Source organism: Peromyscus californicus, unplaced genomic scaffold, assembly GCF_007827085.1.
Source record: "Peromyscus californicus insignis strain IS unplaced genomic scaffold, ASM782708v3 Scaffold_13__1_contigs__length_99412109, whole genome shotgun sequence".
NCBI classification, from domain to species: Eukaryota; Metazoa; Chordata; class Mammalia; order Rodentia; family Cricetidae; genus Peromyscus; species Peromyscus californicus.
Window position 1 is genome coordinate 80,384,762 of NW_026294424.1, and position 15,228 is coordinate 80,399,989.

At 35.0% G+C, this 15,228-nt stretch overlaps 1 protein-coding gene across 3 annotated transcripts; it reads right to left on the reverse strand.

The window, feature by feature from the left end:
• Positions 1–882: 882 nt before the first annotated feature.
• On the reverse strand, positions 883–12,567 carry LOC128108932 (UDP-glucuronosyltransferase 2B17-like). 3 transcript variants are annotated; one of them, XM_052735949.1, is made up of 6 exons: positions 11,841–12,567; positions 10,425–10,573; positions 6,978–7,109; positions 6,125–6,212; positions 4,958–5,177; positions 883–1,159 (listed from the first exon to the last, which is right to left on the reverse strand). In XM_052735949.1, exons 1-6 carry the CDS (start codon positions 12,562–12,564, stop codon positions 883–885), a joined length of 1,590 nt encoding a protein of 529 aa, XP_052591909.1. In that variant the 5' UTR covers positions 12,565–12,567. The 3 variants fall into 3 exon arrangements, with proteins under 3 accessions (XP_052591909.1, XP_052591908.1, XP_052591907.1); XM_052735948.1 differs by having other exon boundaries at positions 12,093–12,564; XM_052735947.1 differs by having other exon boundaries at positions 10,425–10,569; positions 11,837–12,564.
• Positions 12,568–15,228: the final 2,661 nt, after the last annotated feature.

The window sequence follows — 15,228 nt, forward strand, 5'->3', positions numbered from 1 at the left end:
CATAGGGAGCACTAGAATAATTTAAAGTATTAAATAACTATTTAAAAATTTAGGACAATACTTCCTATTAGCATCTGAATTATTTATTTTAAGTTCTTTTTATTGACAGTCAGACCAAGAGCATTCTTCAGCTCCAAAAATTATGTTCATCCCCAACATCAGGCAAATCCCACAAAGATATATCAACATTAGACGAGGTTCAGAGTAACCTTGAAGTGTTTATTCCTGGCAGAGCATGGTAGTTATTTTAGACCTAATTTGTTGATTATTTCACTTAATACATCTGGACGATGGTCAAGGGCATGGAAACCTCAAACACGTGGCCTGGGCTGCCATTACTGTTGGGAGAGGAAGGGATAGGATGGAGAACTGTCTAACCAAATACAAAATGGAGTCAGAACAACTGTCTTTTTCTTATAGAGCTGGATTCAGTGTATCCTAAATTCTCTTCCCTCTACTTTGCTGGTTTAAAAAAATCTGCTTTATCACATTTTAAACAGATCATATTCTTGTTTTCTTTGACAGACATTGAATGTCCATTTCCTTCCATTTTACTTAAAAAAATTATATATCTGCAAATTCACAGTTATACGTCAGGCCCTCTATTTTTCTCTAGTAAACAGGTTGATGTTTCTGTGGTTGTCATTATTCTCAGGATTATTACATCAATAAATAAGTATGAAATATAATTATGTGAGAAAATACAGATTTGGAATTGTTAATCTTTTAAGTTTTAAGCTGTAAAATATACAGATAAACTAAGTAGCCCAGTATCTTCTAAATCAAGAAGGATAATCTTGCTGAACCTGAAACAGTGTTGGAATTGAATGGAATAGTCTTCCCCATCATGGCTGTAGATATTATCCATGTTATTAAAGAGCTCTATTCTCTTTTTTTCTTTCCTGTCTTTACAAAGAATCGGTAAACAATCAAGCAACATTTTACAACAAGGAAAGCCATGGCTGCCACACAGGCGAGTAGGAATCCAACCACATCCAGAGAGTGGTACTGGTACCAGGTGAGGTTAAAGGCAAGTGGCTTCAGGTGCTTGGCTCCTTTGTTGCGTATGACAAACTCAATCCAGAAGACAGCTCTGTCCAGGGGCTTCACAGGCTGGTCATGGTGAATGGTTGATAACCACATAGCTTTCTCTTTATAGCTAAAGGAAAATAAAATGGAAATTAACTTAGAGAACAAATTAAAAACAAACATGTTTGTTTTTTCACAGGTAGTAAAGATTACATTAACTGTAGAACGAAAATAAATTATTTTTTTCACTCAGTATTAAAGAAGGTTTATCATTCAGACCAAAACATGTGCACAAAATATTAAACACTGATGAAAAAGAAAAGAACAAATATTTGTTAGCAACAGAGTGGACCACTAAAGTCCTAAGTACAAACAGAAAAATAAATAGAACTGAGCTATCTTTTGGGTGTATGAAACTTGAGTTATCTGGTAAGTAATTATTAGTTTCACAGGTGTGCAAAGTTCATGCTAGTATCACAGTTTAGAGACAGGAGACGAATCTCTGTCAATTTATTTATGGTGCCTATGTAGGCAAAGAAGAGAGAGAATTGGAATTGTTTTGGACTTTGTATTGACCATTTATCAGCAATTAATTATAACTATCAGTGTGGGTAGCTTGTTTTACTTAACGACCCTGATTGTTCGTTCCTGCCCTTCATATACCTTGCTGCGAATTTGATCCCATTGTTAAATTATTGTCCAGCAGAATTTTTTTCCTTTTGCAGATGAAGACATGGCTAATCCAGCCTGAATTCTGATGTGTGCTGTAGCATAATACAGTAGAATGGCAGTTCCCTGCTATTATAAATATCATAGTGAGAAGACTGCTTCTCATGTGAGAATGCTTATCTTAATGAGTTTTATAACATAATACATTATTTTTCAAATAAAAGAAAACAGACCATGTTTCAGAAAGTAGTGGCTTAAATTACCTGTATCTCCTAAAATCCTAGAAATGATGTTTATAAGTGTGTGTTTTTTATCACCTCTATACAAACAAATGTGTTCTCTTTTTATTTAAAGTCAGTGAAAAAAAGGAAAAAATATACAGAATATTTCTGTTGAGAAGACAGATGATATAATACAATTAATATTGGTGTATATACTGAGGATTTGAATGGTGAATTTTTGTACTTTAGATAGGTTAGGTTTTAAATAAATGTTTTCCAAGTTATAATTTTGAGAGGAAATTATTATTATTATTATTATTATTATTATTATTATTATTATCCAAAATAAGACAAACACAGCCCTGACTCCTAAGGATCTGCCCAGATTTAAAAAGCAGCCTCATCTCCCCTACTGGTGTTAAATGGGTCAAACCAAAAGCCCCAGTTCTTTGCCATTTGTCAGCAATGGAGTCAAAATATTTGCTCAAAATCCTTGGGGAGCATTAACTACTATTAAAATGAGAGCTTGATTATGTCCAGTTGGTTAGCAATGAAAGTCATTATATAAGAATTTTTTAAAAATCAAAAAATTATATGCAAAAGAAGTATTTTTTATCATTTTGATTCACTAAAATAAAGTTTTAAGAATATAAAATCATCCTAAAGAAAAGGTTCTATACTCTAAATTTCCACAATTTATTTATTTATTTTTAAGGTTTATTTTATTAATGTTTCTGAATATTTTGTACGCATTAATGTTATATTCACTATGTGAATGCCTGTTGTGCCTGGAGACAAGAAGAGGGAATCCAATCTTCTGTAAATGGGATTATGTAAGCCAGTGAAGAATCATGTGGGTGCTGGAGACTGAGGCCAGGTCTTCAGCCACAACAGCAATTTTTTTTTGGATTTTTTAAAAAATTTATTTTATAATTTAATTTAATTTTATGTATCAGCCACACGGATTCCCCTATCCTCCCCGCTCCAGCTCCCTCCCCCCACCCCTTCCCCCCAGCCCACCCCAGATTCCCATCTCCTCCAGGGCAAAGATTCCCCTGGGGATTCAGCTCAACCTGGTAGATTTAGTCCAGGCAGGTCCAGTCCCCTCCTCCCAGGCTAAGTGAAGTGTCCCTGCATAAGCCCCAGGTTCCAAACAGCCAGCTCATCCACTAAGGACAGATCCAGGTCCCACTGCCTGGGTGCCTCCCAAACAGTTCAAGCTAATCAACTGTCTCACTTATCCAGAGGGCCTGATCCAGTTGGGGACTCCCTAGCTATTGGTTCATAGTTCATGTGTTTCCACTAGTTTGACTATTTGTTGCTGTGCTTTTTCCAATCATGGTCTCAACAATTCTTGCTCATACAATCCCTCCTCTTTCTCGCTGATTGGACTCCTGGAGCTCCACCTGGGGCCTGGCCGTGGATCTCTGCATCCGCTTCCATCAGTCATTGGATGAGAGTTCTAGCATGACATTTAGGGTGTTTGGCCATCCGATCACCAGAGTAGATCAGTTCGGGCTTTCTCTCGACCATTGTGAGTAGTCTATTGTGGAGGTATCTTTGTGGATTTCTGGGGACCTCTCTAGCACTTTGCTTCTTCCTATTCCCATGGGGTCTTCATTTATCATGGTCTCTTTTTCCTTGTTCTCCTTCTCTGTTCTTGATCCAGCTGGGATCTCCTGCTCCCCTAAGCTCTCTTTCCCTTGACCCTTGCCCTTCATTACCCCCCCATCCAGTTTGCTCATATAGATCTCACCCATTTCACTGTCATTGGGCAATCCCTATGTCTTTCTTAGGGTACTGTTTTCGAGGTAGCCTCTCTGGAGTTGTGAGTAGCAGTCTAGTCATCCTGTGTTTTACATCTAGTATCTTCCTATGAGTGAGATATCACCTTACACCTGTCAGAATGGCTAAAATAAAAAACATTGAAGACAGCTTATGCTGGAGAGGATGTGAAAGAAGGGGAATTCTCCTCCACTGTTGGTGGGAATGCAAGCTTGTACAACCACTTTGGAAATCAATATGGCACTTTCTTAGAAAATTGGAATCAATCTCCCCCAAGATCCAGCTATACCACTCTTGGACATATTCCCAAGGAATGCTCAATCATACCACAAGGACACATGCTCAGCTATGTTCATAGCAACATTATTTGTAATAGCCAGAACCTGGAAACAACTTAGATGCCCTTCAACTGAAGAATGGATAAATAAAATGTGGTACATATACACAATGGAATACTACTCAGAAGAAAAAAAAAATGACATCATGAGTTTTGCAGGCAAATGGATGGATCTAGAAAAAATCATCCTGAGTGAGGTAACCCAGACTCAGAAAGACAAAGGTGGTTTGTACTCACAAGAGCAATTTTTTAAACACTGAGCCATATGTCAAGCTCTGAATGTTTACACTAATCTCTCTACTGAGGTCTAATGCTAAAAATTGTAGGTGAGGTAAAAGACTCAGATTTCCATTTTACATTAATGCTTCTCATCATCAATGTTTTCCCACTTTGTCCTTATACAATTTTCCTTGACACTTTTAGTGATTATTTGCATTACACCTATGAGTTATTTCCAATTTTGTACTATACTTGAAATTCTGGCAATAATTTTCCACTGAAAGAAGTAAAAGGCAAATTGTTCAGGGTGGTAGTACATGATTATAATCTTAGCACTTTGAAGATGAAACAAGAAAACTGAAATTTTAAGAACGTATCTCATCTCTGTATGTAGTCAGGCTCACCTAGTGAACAACCCAGAAAACAGCAAAAGTGATTCCATTGTGACAATCGTACTGGTTTACCTTTGCCATATTCATTTTTTCTTTACTCTTATAACTGCACCTTTGTCACTCAACAAATAGCCAAGAAATAAATACTAAATAATGAATGTATAAATGAATAGGTAACTAAGTCAAATGAGATAAAGACAGAGCTCACTGGTAAAACACACACCTCTTTTGTGCAAAATCCTGTTCAAGGGCAGGACAAATAAATCAGTAGATACATAAGTAAATATGGAAGAGGTTACACTCACACAGGATTGTTAATGACTGCCTTCAGTGCATTACGCAAATCTGAACTGGACATTGTGCTGAATTCCAAGCCAACAGCCGCTCCTTTGGCTTTCATGTGAGCAATGTTATCACGTTGTTCCCCAAATAAAGGGATGCCGACCATGGGGATCCCATGATGGATCGCCTCATAGACCCCATTGGCTCCACCATGAGTTACAAAAGCTTTGGTTTTGGGATGACCTAGAATCAAATGAAAGACAGTAAATACCCTGAGAAAGCATAAAACAGAACATAGAAAGTGGAGGGACTTTCTGTAGGTATTATGACTTGTAACTGCATTTAAATTGCTTTTTTTTTTTTTTTTTTTTTTGGTTTTTCGAGACAGGGTTTCTCTGTGTAGCTTTGCGCCTCTCCTGGGACTCACTTGGTAGCCCAGGCTGGCCTCGAACTCACGGAAATCCGCCTGACTCTGCCTCCCGAGTGCTGGGATTAAAGGCGTGCACCACCACCGCCCGGCTAAATTGCTTTTGTATATCAGAGCAACAAGCACCTAAGTGTACAAATAACACAATGGAAGATCACATAGCAACTGTTGCATGTGACCTAGGATTTAAAAAAAGAAAACCTGATTGTTAACTGAACACACTGAAATCATTTAATAAGTAAAATAAAGCACTGTGAGAAGAGTCCAAGGACGTGTCAGAACTGGTTCTTCTACAGAAACAGTGGATCCACTCAATCGAGCATAAGAGTGCTTAAGGGAATCAGGAGAGTGTATGTGATTCACAGGAAGTCTTCATGATAAAGACTGTGAATCTTTAACCACTTACAATAGAGTATCCAATAATAAAACAGAATGAAGAATGTTTCTTAATGGTATTTTGGAAAACTTTACTTCATTCAGAAAAAAAAAATGTGATAACTGAACTAGAGAAAAAGAGTTAAACTCAAGTAATTATAGAAAATTCTCTTTGCGGAGCAGTTACAATTAAAGTATATACCTTACTTCTGGTCAGAAATAGTATTATAATAAAAAAAAGTATGTTATATTCCCATTAAAACTCAAAAGACATTTAAACAGTGATATTCCTTTGAATTTTCCATGACTAAAATGTCAGTTGTTTTCTGTTGTGCTATCTATCTATGAGAGATTGCCTTTCACTCATCATTCAGTGTTCCAGCCTTACCCAGAAGGTCGTTCTGGGGGATCCACTTGTACACATGAGTATTTGGTCCTAAATTTTTTGGTTTCTTGCCCTCAAATCTCCATAGAACCTGTTAGTTGTAAGAAAATGCTTTATTACAGGAGTCAGGGTTTTAAATGTAGTATTTAAAATTTAGAGATTGTATAACTAAATACCTTTCATAGAACAGATGAGGAAACTGAAGAAGAAAAATTGAGTAGTGAGAATTATATATTTTATATATATATATATATATATATATATATATATATATATATATAAAAGCAACAAACAGTATGTGCTTATTTTCATAATTATTCAGGTTGAATGTAATCGTGATTTCCCAAATATGTTAGACAAATGAGATAATTAGTGTTTAGTGGTTATATTTAAGATATTGTTTTGTCTCCAAAATTCTATTGTAATGAAGTGTAACAAATTACCAATGATTCATATTTTGCATATATTTACTACAATAGCTAAGATGAAGAAACTGTGTTTACATGAGATGTCTAAAGTTTATGCTACATTAAAATCTTTCAATACATATTAATGTTATTGTGCTAGTGCAGTTATTAAGTAAAATTTACCTCCTCCGTGAATTATCTTTAGCATGTACAGAATCCTCAGATAATTTTCAAAAAAAAAGGAGCAAGTGACTTGGCAGAATACTTTGTTCTCTGTACTCCTGCTAGCGTTATTTCCAAAACACCACAGTATTTCACTTCTAAACAAGTTAATGTAATTTAGAGTATAATATTTTTTATCTGTCACATATTAAGTTTCTGCAATTAGATCACCTAAAACTTTACAGAATGAGTACATAGTGGGCTCCCATGTGGACACATGGCCTCACCTTTTGTGGAATTTGTGCAAGGGCTGATGCAATTGCCATGGCCTTTTCTTCTGTCATGTTACTGACCATTGACCCCAGAGAAAACACCACAATACCATGCTCTCCAGAACTCTGGACAAAGTCTTCTATTTCCTGTGAAGACAGAATTTGTTTCAGTATCAAATAACGATAGCAGGGAAAGGACTATGGAGAAAATGTTATGAAAATACTGGGATTAAAAGTCAAATGTTATTAGGAATTATTAGGTACATCAAAGGTAACACCAAATTTTCCATCTTGCATACTTTGTAGTTTTCACACAGCAGTGTTAAATATATTCATACATTTGTGCAAAAAGAAATGTACAAACTAAACCTTTAGGCACAAAATTTATCATAGGAGGTATTCGAAAAATTAAAACAGCAATTTATATGTATCTTTTACTCTATGAAATGTGTGATTTTAGAAGTGTGTTTCGATGATGTACTCTTAATCAAAGATGAGTCCTGCTCTCTTGGGGAAAGGCCTCCACACAGGAGTGTGTAGCGTTGGAAAGGATATGGAGCAGGGAGAAATTTGATCTTCACATAGTCATCTAGACCAACTAAGTCAATCCTGGATATTACTGATGTGTCACCATTAGATCACCTTCACTGACCCTCAAGGCTACCCATCCACCATGCTGCCAGGGGACTGTTTGGTGTTCTGAGACCACAGGCCCAGGAAGGGTACTAAAAATAAGTTTGCCTGTATACCTATCAACAACCCCAACAATCAAGGCATCCAGGAATTGCAACAGGTCCCGCACCCCCAGCCCCAGATAGAGACCAGCAGCCTACCCTACACCACAACCATCTCTGCCTGAAGAAAGTATCACATTCTGTACTCTGCCTCAAGGATTACCCACGCAGACGTGACCCCAACCCCTGATAAACAAGGGTCATCTTTAAACCCCAGTGAGCCCTTCACAGATACCTGAAAACCAGCAGTAAGAACCTTCTAACTCTATGGATATGTTGTTTCTGGACTTGGAAGTTGTACCAATGCCTGGCTGAGCTGGGACTACTTCAGATATACCATGAATATTTGGGCAGCTAAAGTTAGACCTGAGTACATGCTATTATGTGAATGGGAAGGTGAGGGTGGATTTTGTGAGTAGATGATGGAAACAGGTGAGTATGATCAAAATACACTGTATGATATTTCTAAAGAATAATAAAGATATTATTCTAAAACTATGATTTTATCCTTTATATTCATTTTATAATTAATTTCATATATACCTCCTATCATTCTTAAATCAATGTTACCAAGGACTGTTAGGAAGAATAATTCTAATGTTATGTGTATAAATACAAGTTATTGCATCTAAACTCTCACTTAGTTCATTTTGTGTTTTCTGAGATTCTTAGTACAATTATAAAGGTATTATATACACATATGTAAGTTATATGATAATTTATAAAGTTGTATATAATTAGGATAATTCCAGTGTTTACTTCACAATAACTGATGTACACAGTGACTGCAAATTCTGATTACTTTGTATGGATTTAAGTGAACATACTATATACTAATAGAGATACCCATTGTTAAGACCCATTACTTGACTTCCAAGTTTTGAATTATGATCTAGAAAGGGAGGGCAATAATCTGAGCATTTGAAAAGTACTGAGTAGCAAATACTTGTGGAAAAGGCAGAAATATTTCACACAGAATATGACTCCACAATAGCTGACAGGGAACCAAATCTTGTGTATGAAACATAATAACAGTATTGTTACTAATTATTGCTAAAGATTGTGACTCATTGTTTTGTCTTCTTTCCATACTTTTTTCTCAATGATGGTAACACTGTATGTTTCCCTTTATTGGAACTGAGAAATACTCCAGGTAACAGAATATTTCCTGCACCAACTAATATAATATTGAGTCAACCTTTGACTTTGAAAAGTTATTATGGATAATCTTAATAATTCAATTGAAGAGTAGTATTTGGTTTTGTTAAATAAAGGGATATAATTCTATTAGCAGGAAGAATTCTTTTATAAATTAAATTTAGTGATTGTCTTCACTGAAAATAAGAATTATTAGGTTTTCACATGCAATGCTTATTTTCTCTGTGTTTAATTTTCTAGTCAACTGTGATGTCAAGAGCCACGCTCCTCAAGAAATCTTTAGTGCAATGAATCTCAACCCATGAGTCATGAGATCATTTGAGATTGCCTAAGACTATCAGAAAACACACATTTCCAGTGGTCTTAGTAACTGAGATGCACTCTTCAATCCATCTCCAGGCAGGTCTGCCCACATGCAGATATGCCCACATATAAGTGCAACTATATTAAAGGGTCTTAGCCTTAGGAAGGCTGAGAACCACTGTCTCCTGTAGGCATTGCATAAGACCTTAAAAATATACACCCATGACATAATCTTCCAATTTGTATCCAAAACTGAGATCTCAAGTGATGAACACATTAAATGGTAGAGTGAAAGCCAGAAGTATTAATTTTGCCCAAAGTATTACTTAGACCATTCCTAGTATTGTGGAATGTATTTTTTGTTTGAGCTAAAATACTGCTGAACAACTTTCCATCTTCATCTTACTGTCTAGATGTGTACATTTACTTTTAAAAAAAATCTGTAATCTATTCGTTCTATGGTTATATTTGAAAATATAATCTTAATATTGTGGCATAATTTTTCCTACTCAGCAAGATACTTAAAGTGTCTTCACATACATTAGGTAATTACTAACATTAACAATCACTATAATTTGAAGATTAATTGCCCCCCACAGGCTCAGTGCTGAAGGATTTGGTCTCTAGATAATTGTACTGTTTCGGAGGTTTCTGAAAACTTTAAGAGGAAAGTCTAAATAGAGGAAATATATAATTATGGACGTGTCTTGGGGGCAGTATATTGCTCAACTGAACTCCACTTCCTGTCTTCTACGGAATGTGTAGCTTCTCTCATATTTCAGGTGTTATCTAACACAGTCTCAGAGTTAATAGACTCTGAGATGTTCTGTGATTCCAACTTCTCATAGCATTGTAATCCTTTCTTTATTAAGTTATAAACCTTTGTCTTTCCTAAGGAGCTCTATAATAGGGGTGGTGGCAGAGACCGTGTCTGTGCTGTCTATCCATACTTTGAATATTTATTTTGGAGTATTCTAACTACTTCACAGTTTTTTAATTGATAAGCTATACTCTCTGACATGATGAATTTAACTGATTTAATCTTGCAAACTGGTCCTGTATATTTCCAAGGTCTCTCATGTTGTTCCCTAATTGTGGAAATACAGAAACACATGACCCGGTTAAAAAAAAAATTATCCTTTTTATTGGCAAGACTGAATACCTCACTTCCTACATCTTTTTCACTGAGAGAGCTGAAGGAATGGTGTGGAACCATTTCCACTGAAAACATAACCATACAAATGTGAACAAAAAGGCATTTATTTACCTTGGGCAAGGGTTTGGCAGGTTTGCAGTGATGTCCACCAATAAAAACAACGTTTGGTAAGACAGGGCGAGGAAACTCCAAATCCCAGTAAGACCTAATAAGCCACATCTCTGTTTTCTTCATCATTTCAGCTAATGTAGTAGGTCTTCCTACATAAAGAAAAATGAAGTGGTCAGGGAAGGGAAGGGATGAGAAAAAATGGTAAGGTTGTCTTCACAATATACTAAGATTTCCCAAAAAGTGTTTGAATAATTTGTGCTCAATTATGTAGAAAATATGCATTTATAAACAAAGTATTTATTCAAGTACAATGTAATTTTGTGTGTAATTTATCTGTGGCTTACACAATAAGTTAATATGTGTGCTGTAGGCAAACGAAAGAAATTCTATGTCCATAGCTACCTCAGTAAAGAACCATCATAAAGACTCATTAAGACTCCATATAGTTAAGCCTGCACTTCCTAAAGATTTGAATGTATTCGGGGAAATATATAAACAAATACTCAAGCTCCAGAAAAAATAATCCCACCACAGCCATAGATACAACTTGAAACTTGACCCAGCAATTCTCACCCTGTTTGTGAAACATAAGCAGCTGCTCCTTGTTCTTGGTTTTCAAAGTGATTTCTGAATTTGATGCCTGGCTGAATTCATGATCCCCCACTTCTCCTTTATAGTAAGAACTTACTAGTTCTTAATATAATTCTACTTATATATCAAGAACTTAATAGTATTTATTTATTATATAAATATAGTCATGACATCTAGAAAATGTACATAAATTATGAGAATAGAAATTTATACTCACCATTAATGGGGGCTTATATTTATTAATGGAGAAACTTGACTTTAAACAAATGACAAGGAAATTCATATGTAGCCATGCTTTAGGATTTTTAATATACTGAATGGTTACACAGAAAGGAAACTTGTGAAGGAATACAGAGTCATTAGAAACTTCAAATTAAATGTTTTGAGTCTGTGGTTAAACAGACTGTCATGCAGTAGGGAGTAAATCCTTCAGGACATATACACAATTTTTAAATAAAGAAAAAATTATCCACCTAACACCATCAATAGACTATAAATTTATGCCTTTCCCTATTCTACACATGTTAAGCTTATTTTCTTTATAAATGAGAAAGAATTGAGGAAAAGGAATAGGCAATGGTTTATAGTAACCCTGGAAGCTTTGCTTGGTAATCACATGACCTCCTTGAATGTCCTGTGTCAATTGTGTACTAAATGATTCTCTCTGACCAATGACCTGACTGCCCACTGTTTGTGAAGATGCAGTTTTACAAATCATTTATCAATTGCACCTTTAAAAGACTAATGCATCTTATTTTAGATGCATATGATAACAGATAAATGCAATCAAACAGCCCCCACCTAGAGATAAAAAAGTTAACTTACCCAAAATTTCAGTGTAAAACAGACCCCATTTCTTCTCATTAAATGGCTGGAACCAAAAGTCAAAATAAAGCATGCACATCATATTTTCCACCCTCTCCATAAATGTCATTTGACCACTTAATCCTGACAAAATAATAGGTACATAAGAGGGAGGGAAAAGAAGTCCCCCACTAGTCTTTTCTATTGCATAGCCAGGAAAATAGCGAATGCTGTACACAAAGGGTATTTGGAGTATTTCAGCTATCAGCTCACCACAGGGACCATGTGGATCTGAAAGAAGGACATCAAACTTTGATTCATGCAGTTTTGTCAGAAGCTGTTTATTCAAAACAGCTTCTTTACACAGATTTAGCCACAGATCAGAATATTGCCTATACACTTCATCCAGCGATGGAAAATATCTCAAGCATGTATCTTGTGGTACTTCATTCATCCAGCCAATGACCCATTGTGTATAAAAAATTTCCAGATCATCTTTACTAATAGATGTAGGAAAAGTTTCAAACTTCAGGCTAGGTGATTTTTGGGGATCAAGAAAGATGGAAGATGAGGGTCTCAGAACTGTCACTTCATGACCCCTCTGTGCAAGTTCATCCAGTATTATCTTCAGATTCAGCCAATGACTGAATTCCATTGGCCATACCAACACCTTCCCACAATCCCCAGGTTTGAAGTAACAACTCATCTGCAGGAGCAGCAGAACTGACATCCATTTCACAGGCATCCTGGGAAGTCAGAAGGCTCCTGTTCATGTAATGTTCTCCTTAGTTATAACCGGGAGATATATATTTCTTTGTGTTTATATCTGAGTGAAAATTAAACTGTAAGTTAAAATATAACTTGGGTTGAGCAATGTTGACATAGTAAATGATTAGGCATATATTGACTGAAGTTACACATTAAGTTAGTTAATGTATACATTAGTGTGTTTAATGTATATTTTGCAATGAAGTGTGTTCAATTAGTGTTGTGTAGGAAACTTCTTTCTTTGAGAAGATACAGGACAGACAAACACATGTGTATCTGTTCACCCCAGAAAAGGAATCCACCAGAGATTATAGTCATGTTAGCACCAAAGTCCAACTTGCAGAACCAATGAGTTTCATGAAAGGTTTTCAGAGCTAGAAATCATTAAAAAGAAGCAAATATACTCTAGCAATATTGGTCCTCCAAATGAGATAAAAGTACAGTCCATGTCAAAGCAGTGAATTAGGAAGAAAAAGAGTTTCTGTGATAGAATATAAATAATTTGGAACAAGTAAGTGAATTTGAAAAAGTTAAAAGAACTTAGTACATGATGAACATTAAACATGAAAATATTGCCATTATGGATGGTACAGAAGAAAATTAAAAATTATCAAAAATAATTCTACACAATAACTTCTGGAAATATTCTCTTATAGAAAGATAGAGATATCCTGACAAAGAAATTAAGAAGATATCTTATATATTACATCTAAATCACTATTTTACAAGTTATCATGTTGTCAAAGTCCAAAACAAAGAGTTAATCCTGAGATAAGCATGAATCAATTATTAATCCACTATGTGGAGTTCTATGAGACTGAGAAAAGATTTCTCAGAAATACTTAAGGTTATGTAGCACAGAGTGGTTTTGATTTGCATTTCCCTGATGATTAGGGATGTTGAGCAATTCCTTAAATGTCTTTCAGCCATTTGAGTTTCCTCTGTTGAGAATTCTCTGTTTAGTTCTATAGCCCATTTCTTAATTGAACTGTTGGGCATTTATCTATTTATGTGTGTGAGTGTGTGAGCACCTCCATGCTACGGCATCCCCATGGAGGTCAGAGAACAACTTTTGCGAGTCAATACTCTCCTTCTCTACCATGTGAGTCCCAAGGATCAAATTCATGCCATCAGGCTTGACAGCAAGCACTTTTACCTGCTGAACCCCCTTGCTAGAGCAGAGAATGTACGTTTTGAACAAAGTGTGTTACTTCCAACCAAGAACAAGCTCTTAATCTCTACCACAGGGAAGGGTCTGCCAGAAACAGTCCTGAGCCATGCACCATGATGCACAGAGAAGACTGCTGTAAAAAAAAAAAAAAAAAAAAAAAAAAAAAAAAAGATTATGTAGCACAGGGGAAATATATTTAAAATTCTCAAAGGAAAAAAAAAGTTCAGACAGGATACCCAGACAAACTGCTTTAGAATTTAACGAGAGATGAACATTTCTGAAACAAGAAATACTGAAAGCAATTGTTACCATCAGGACAGGCTTATACCATATATCTGGGGAGTCCTATATTAGAAGCAAATTACAGCAAATACAGTCATAAAAACAATGTAAAACAGAATTTAATAGTAGAGCAAACAAAAAAAGAAATTGGAAAAGAACCACAAATTTTCCTGTACAGAAAATGAACAAATCATCAATATGGAAAATAATAAAAGGAGCAAACATATACAAGACAACAAAAAATGAGCAACAAGGCAGGTATATGTATTTATTTATATACAAATAACAAATAACACTGTGAATAACAGATAAATTTTTCAGTGATTTTCCATTGTTTATCTACCATATAATTAAAAGTGTAAAAATGGGAGTGAATGTGTAAGTAAAATAAAAATGGATATAAATAGTACAGGAGAAAATCTGTCAGTTTTCTGATTTCTGACTGATAGTGTGACCATTAGTGATTTACTAATTTTCTAGAGTCTGATGGTACACTGAATAATATTATTTCCAATACTTTACCTGAGGAGAGTCTGCATCCCTAAATTATATCTAAATATCTCTAATTATTTTACTGAATGCAACCACCCTTTTTTTTGTTTTTTGAAGTATTTATGAATCAATTCAATTTTATCATTTCAAATTGTATCTATTTTTCCTAATTTATGTCATACCTGTATTTACTATTTCAAAAGTCATCTTGTCACTCTAACAAATTTTAAATAATTTTAAAATTATTATTTGTTAATTTGACATTAATTATTCTCCTTTCTTTTCTAGTGATGACGTGCCACTATTATCATGGCTCACAATTTTAAATTAATAATATTAAGAAGACTATTTCCCATTTCTCTGTCTATAAGAAAAGATAATGAATTGGAAAATTTCAGAACACAATTTATATGTATATATATACATACATATAGATCTATAAATCTATCAGAGACTTGTCACTTCCATCCATTATATACTTTACGTTTTATTGATAAAAGTAAATATTCATGATAACTGAGACACAAAACTTTCCTCTTCAGTTCCCCTATGGTACATGTGTATATACAATGGCATTGTTTCAAGGAAACAATGACCCACCAGCCCTGACTATTTAATAAACATGTTTCTAACTATGTCAGAAACAAAATTCAAGCCTTGTTGATATCATTTCTAATTATTTATTGGGACATCTTA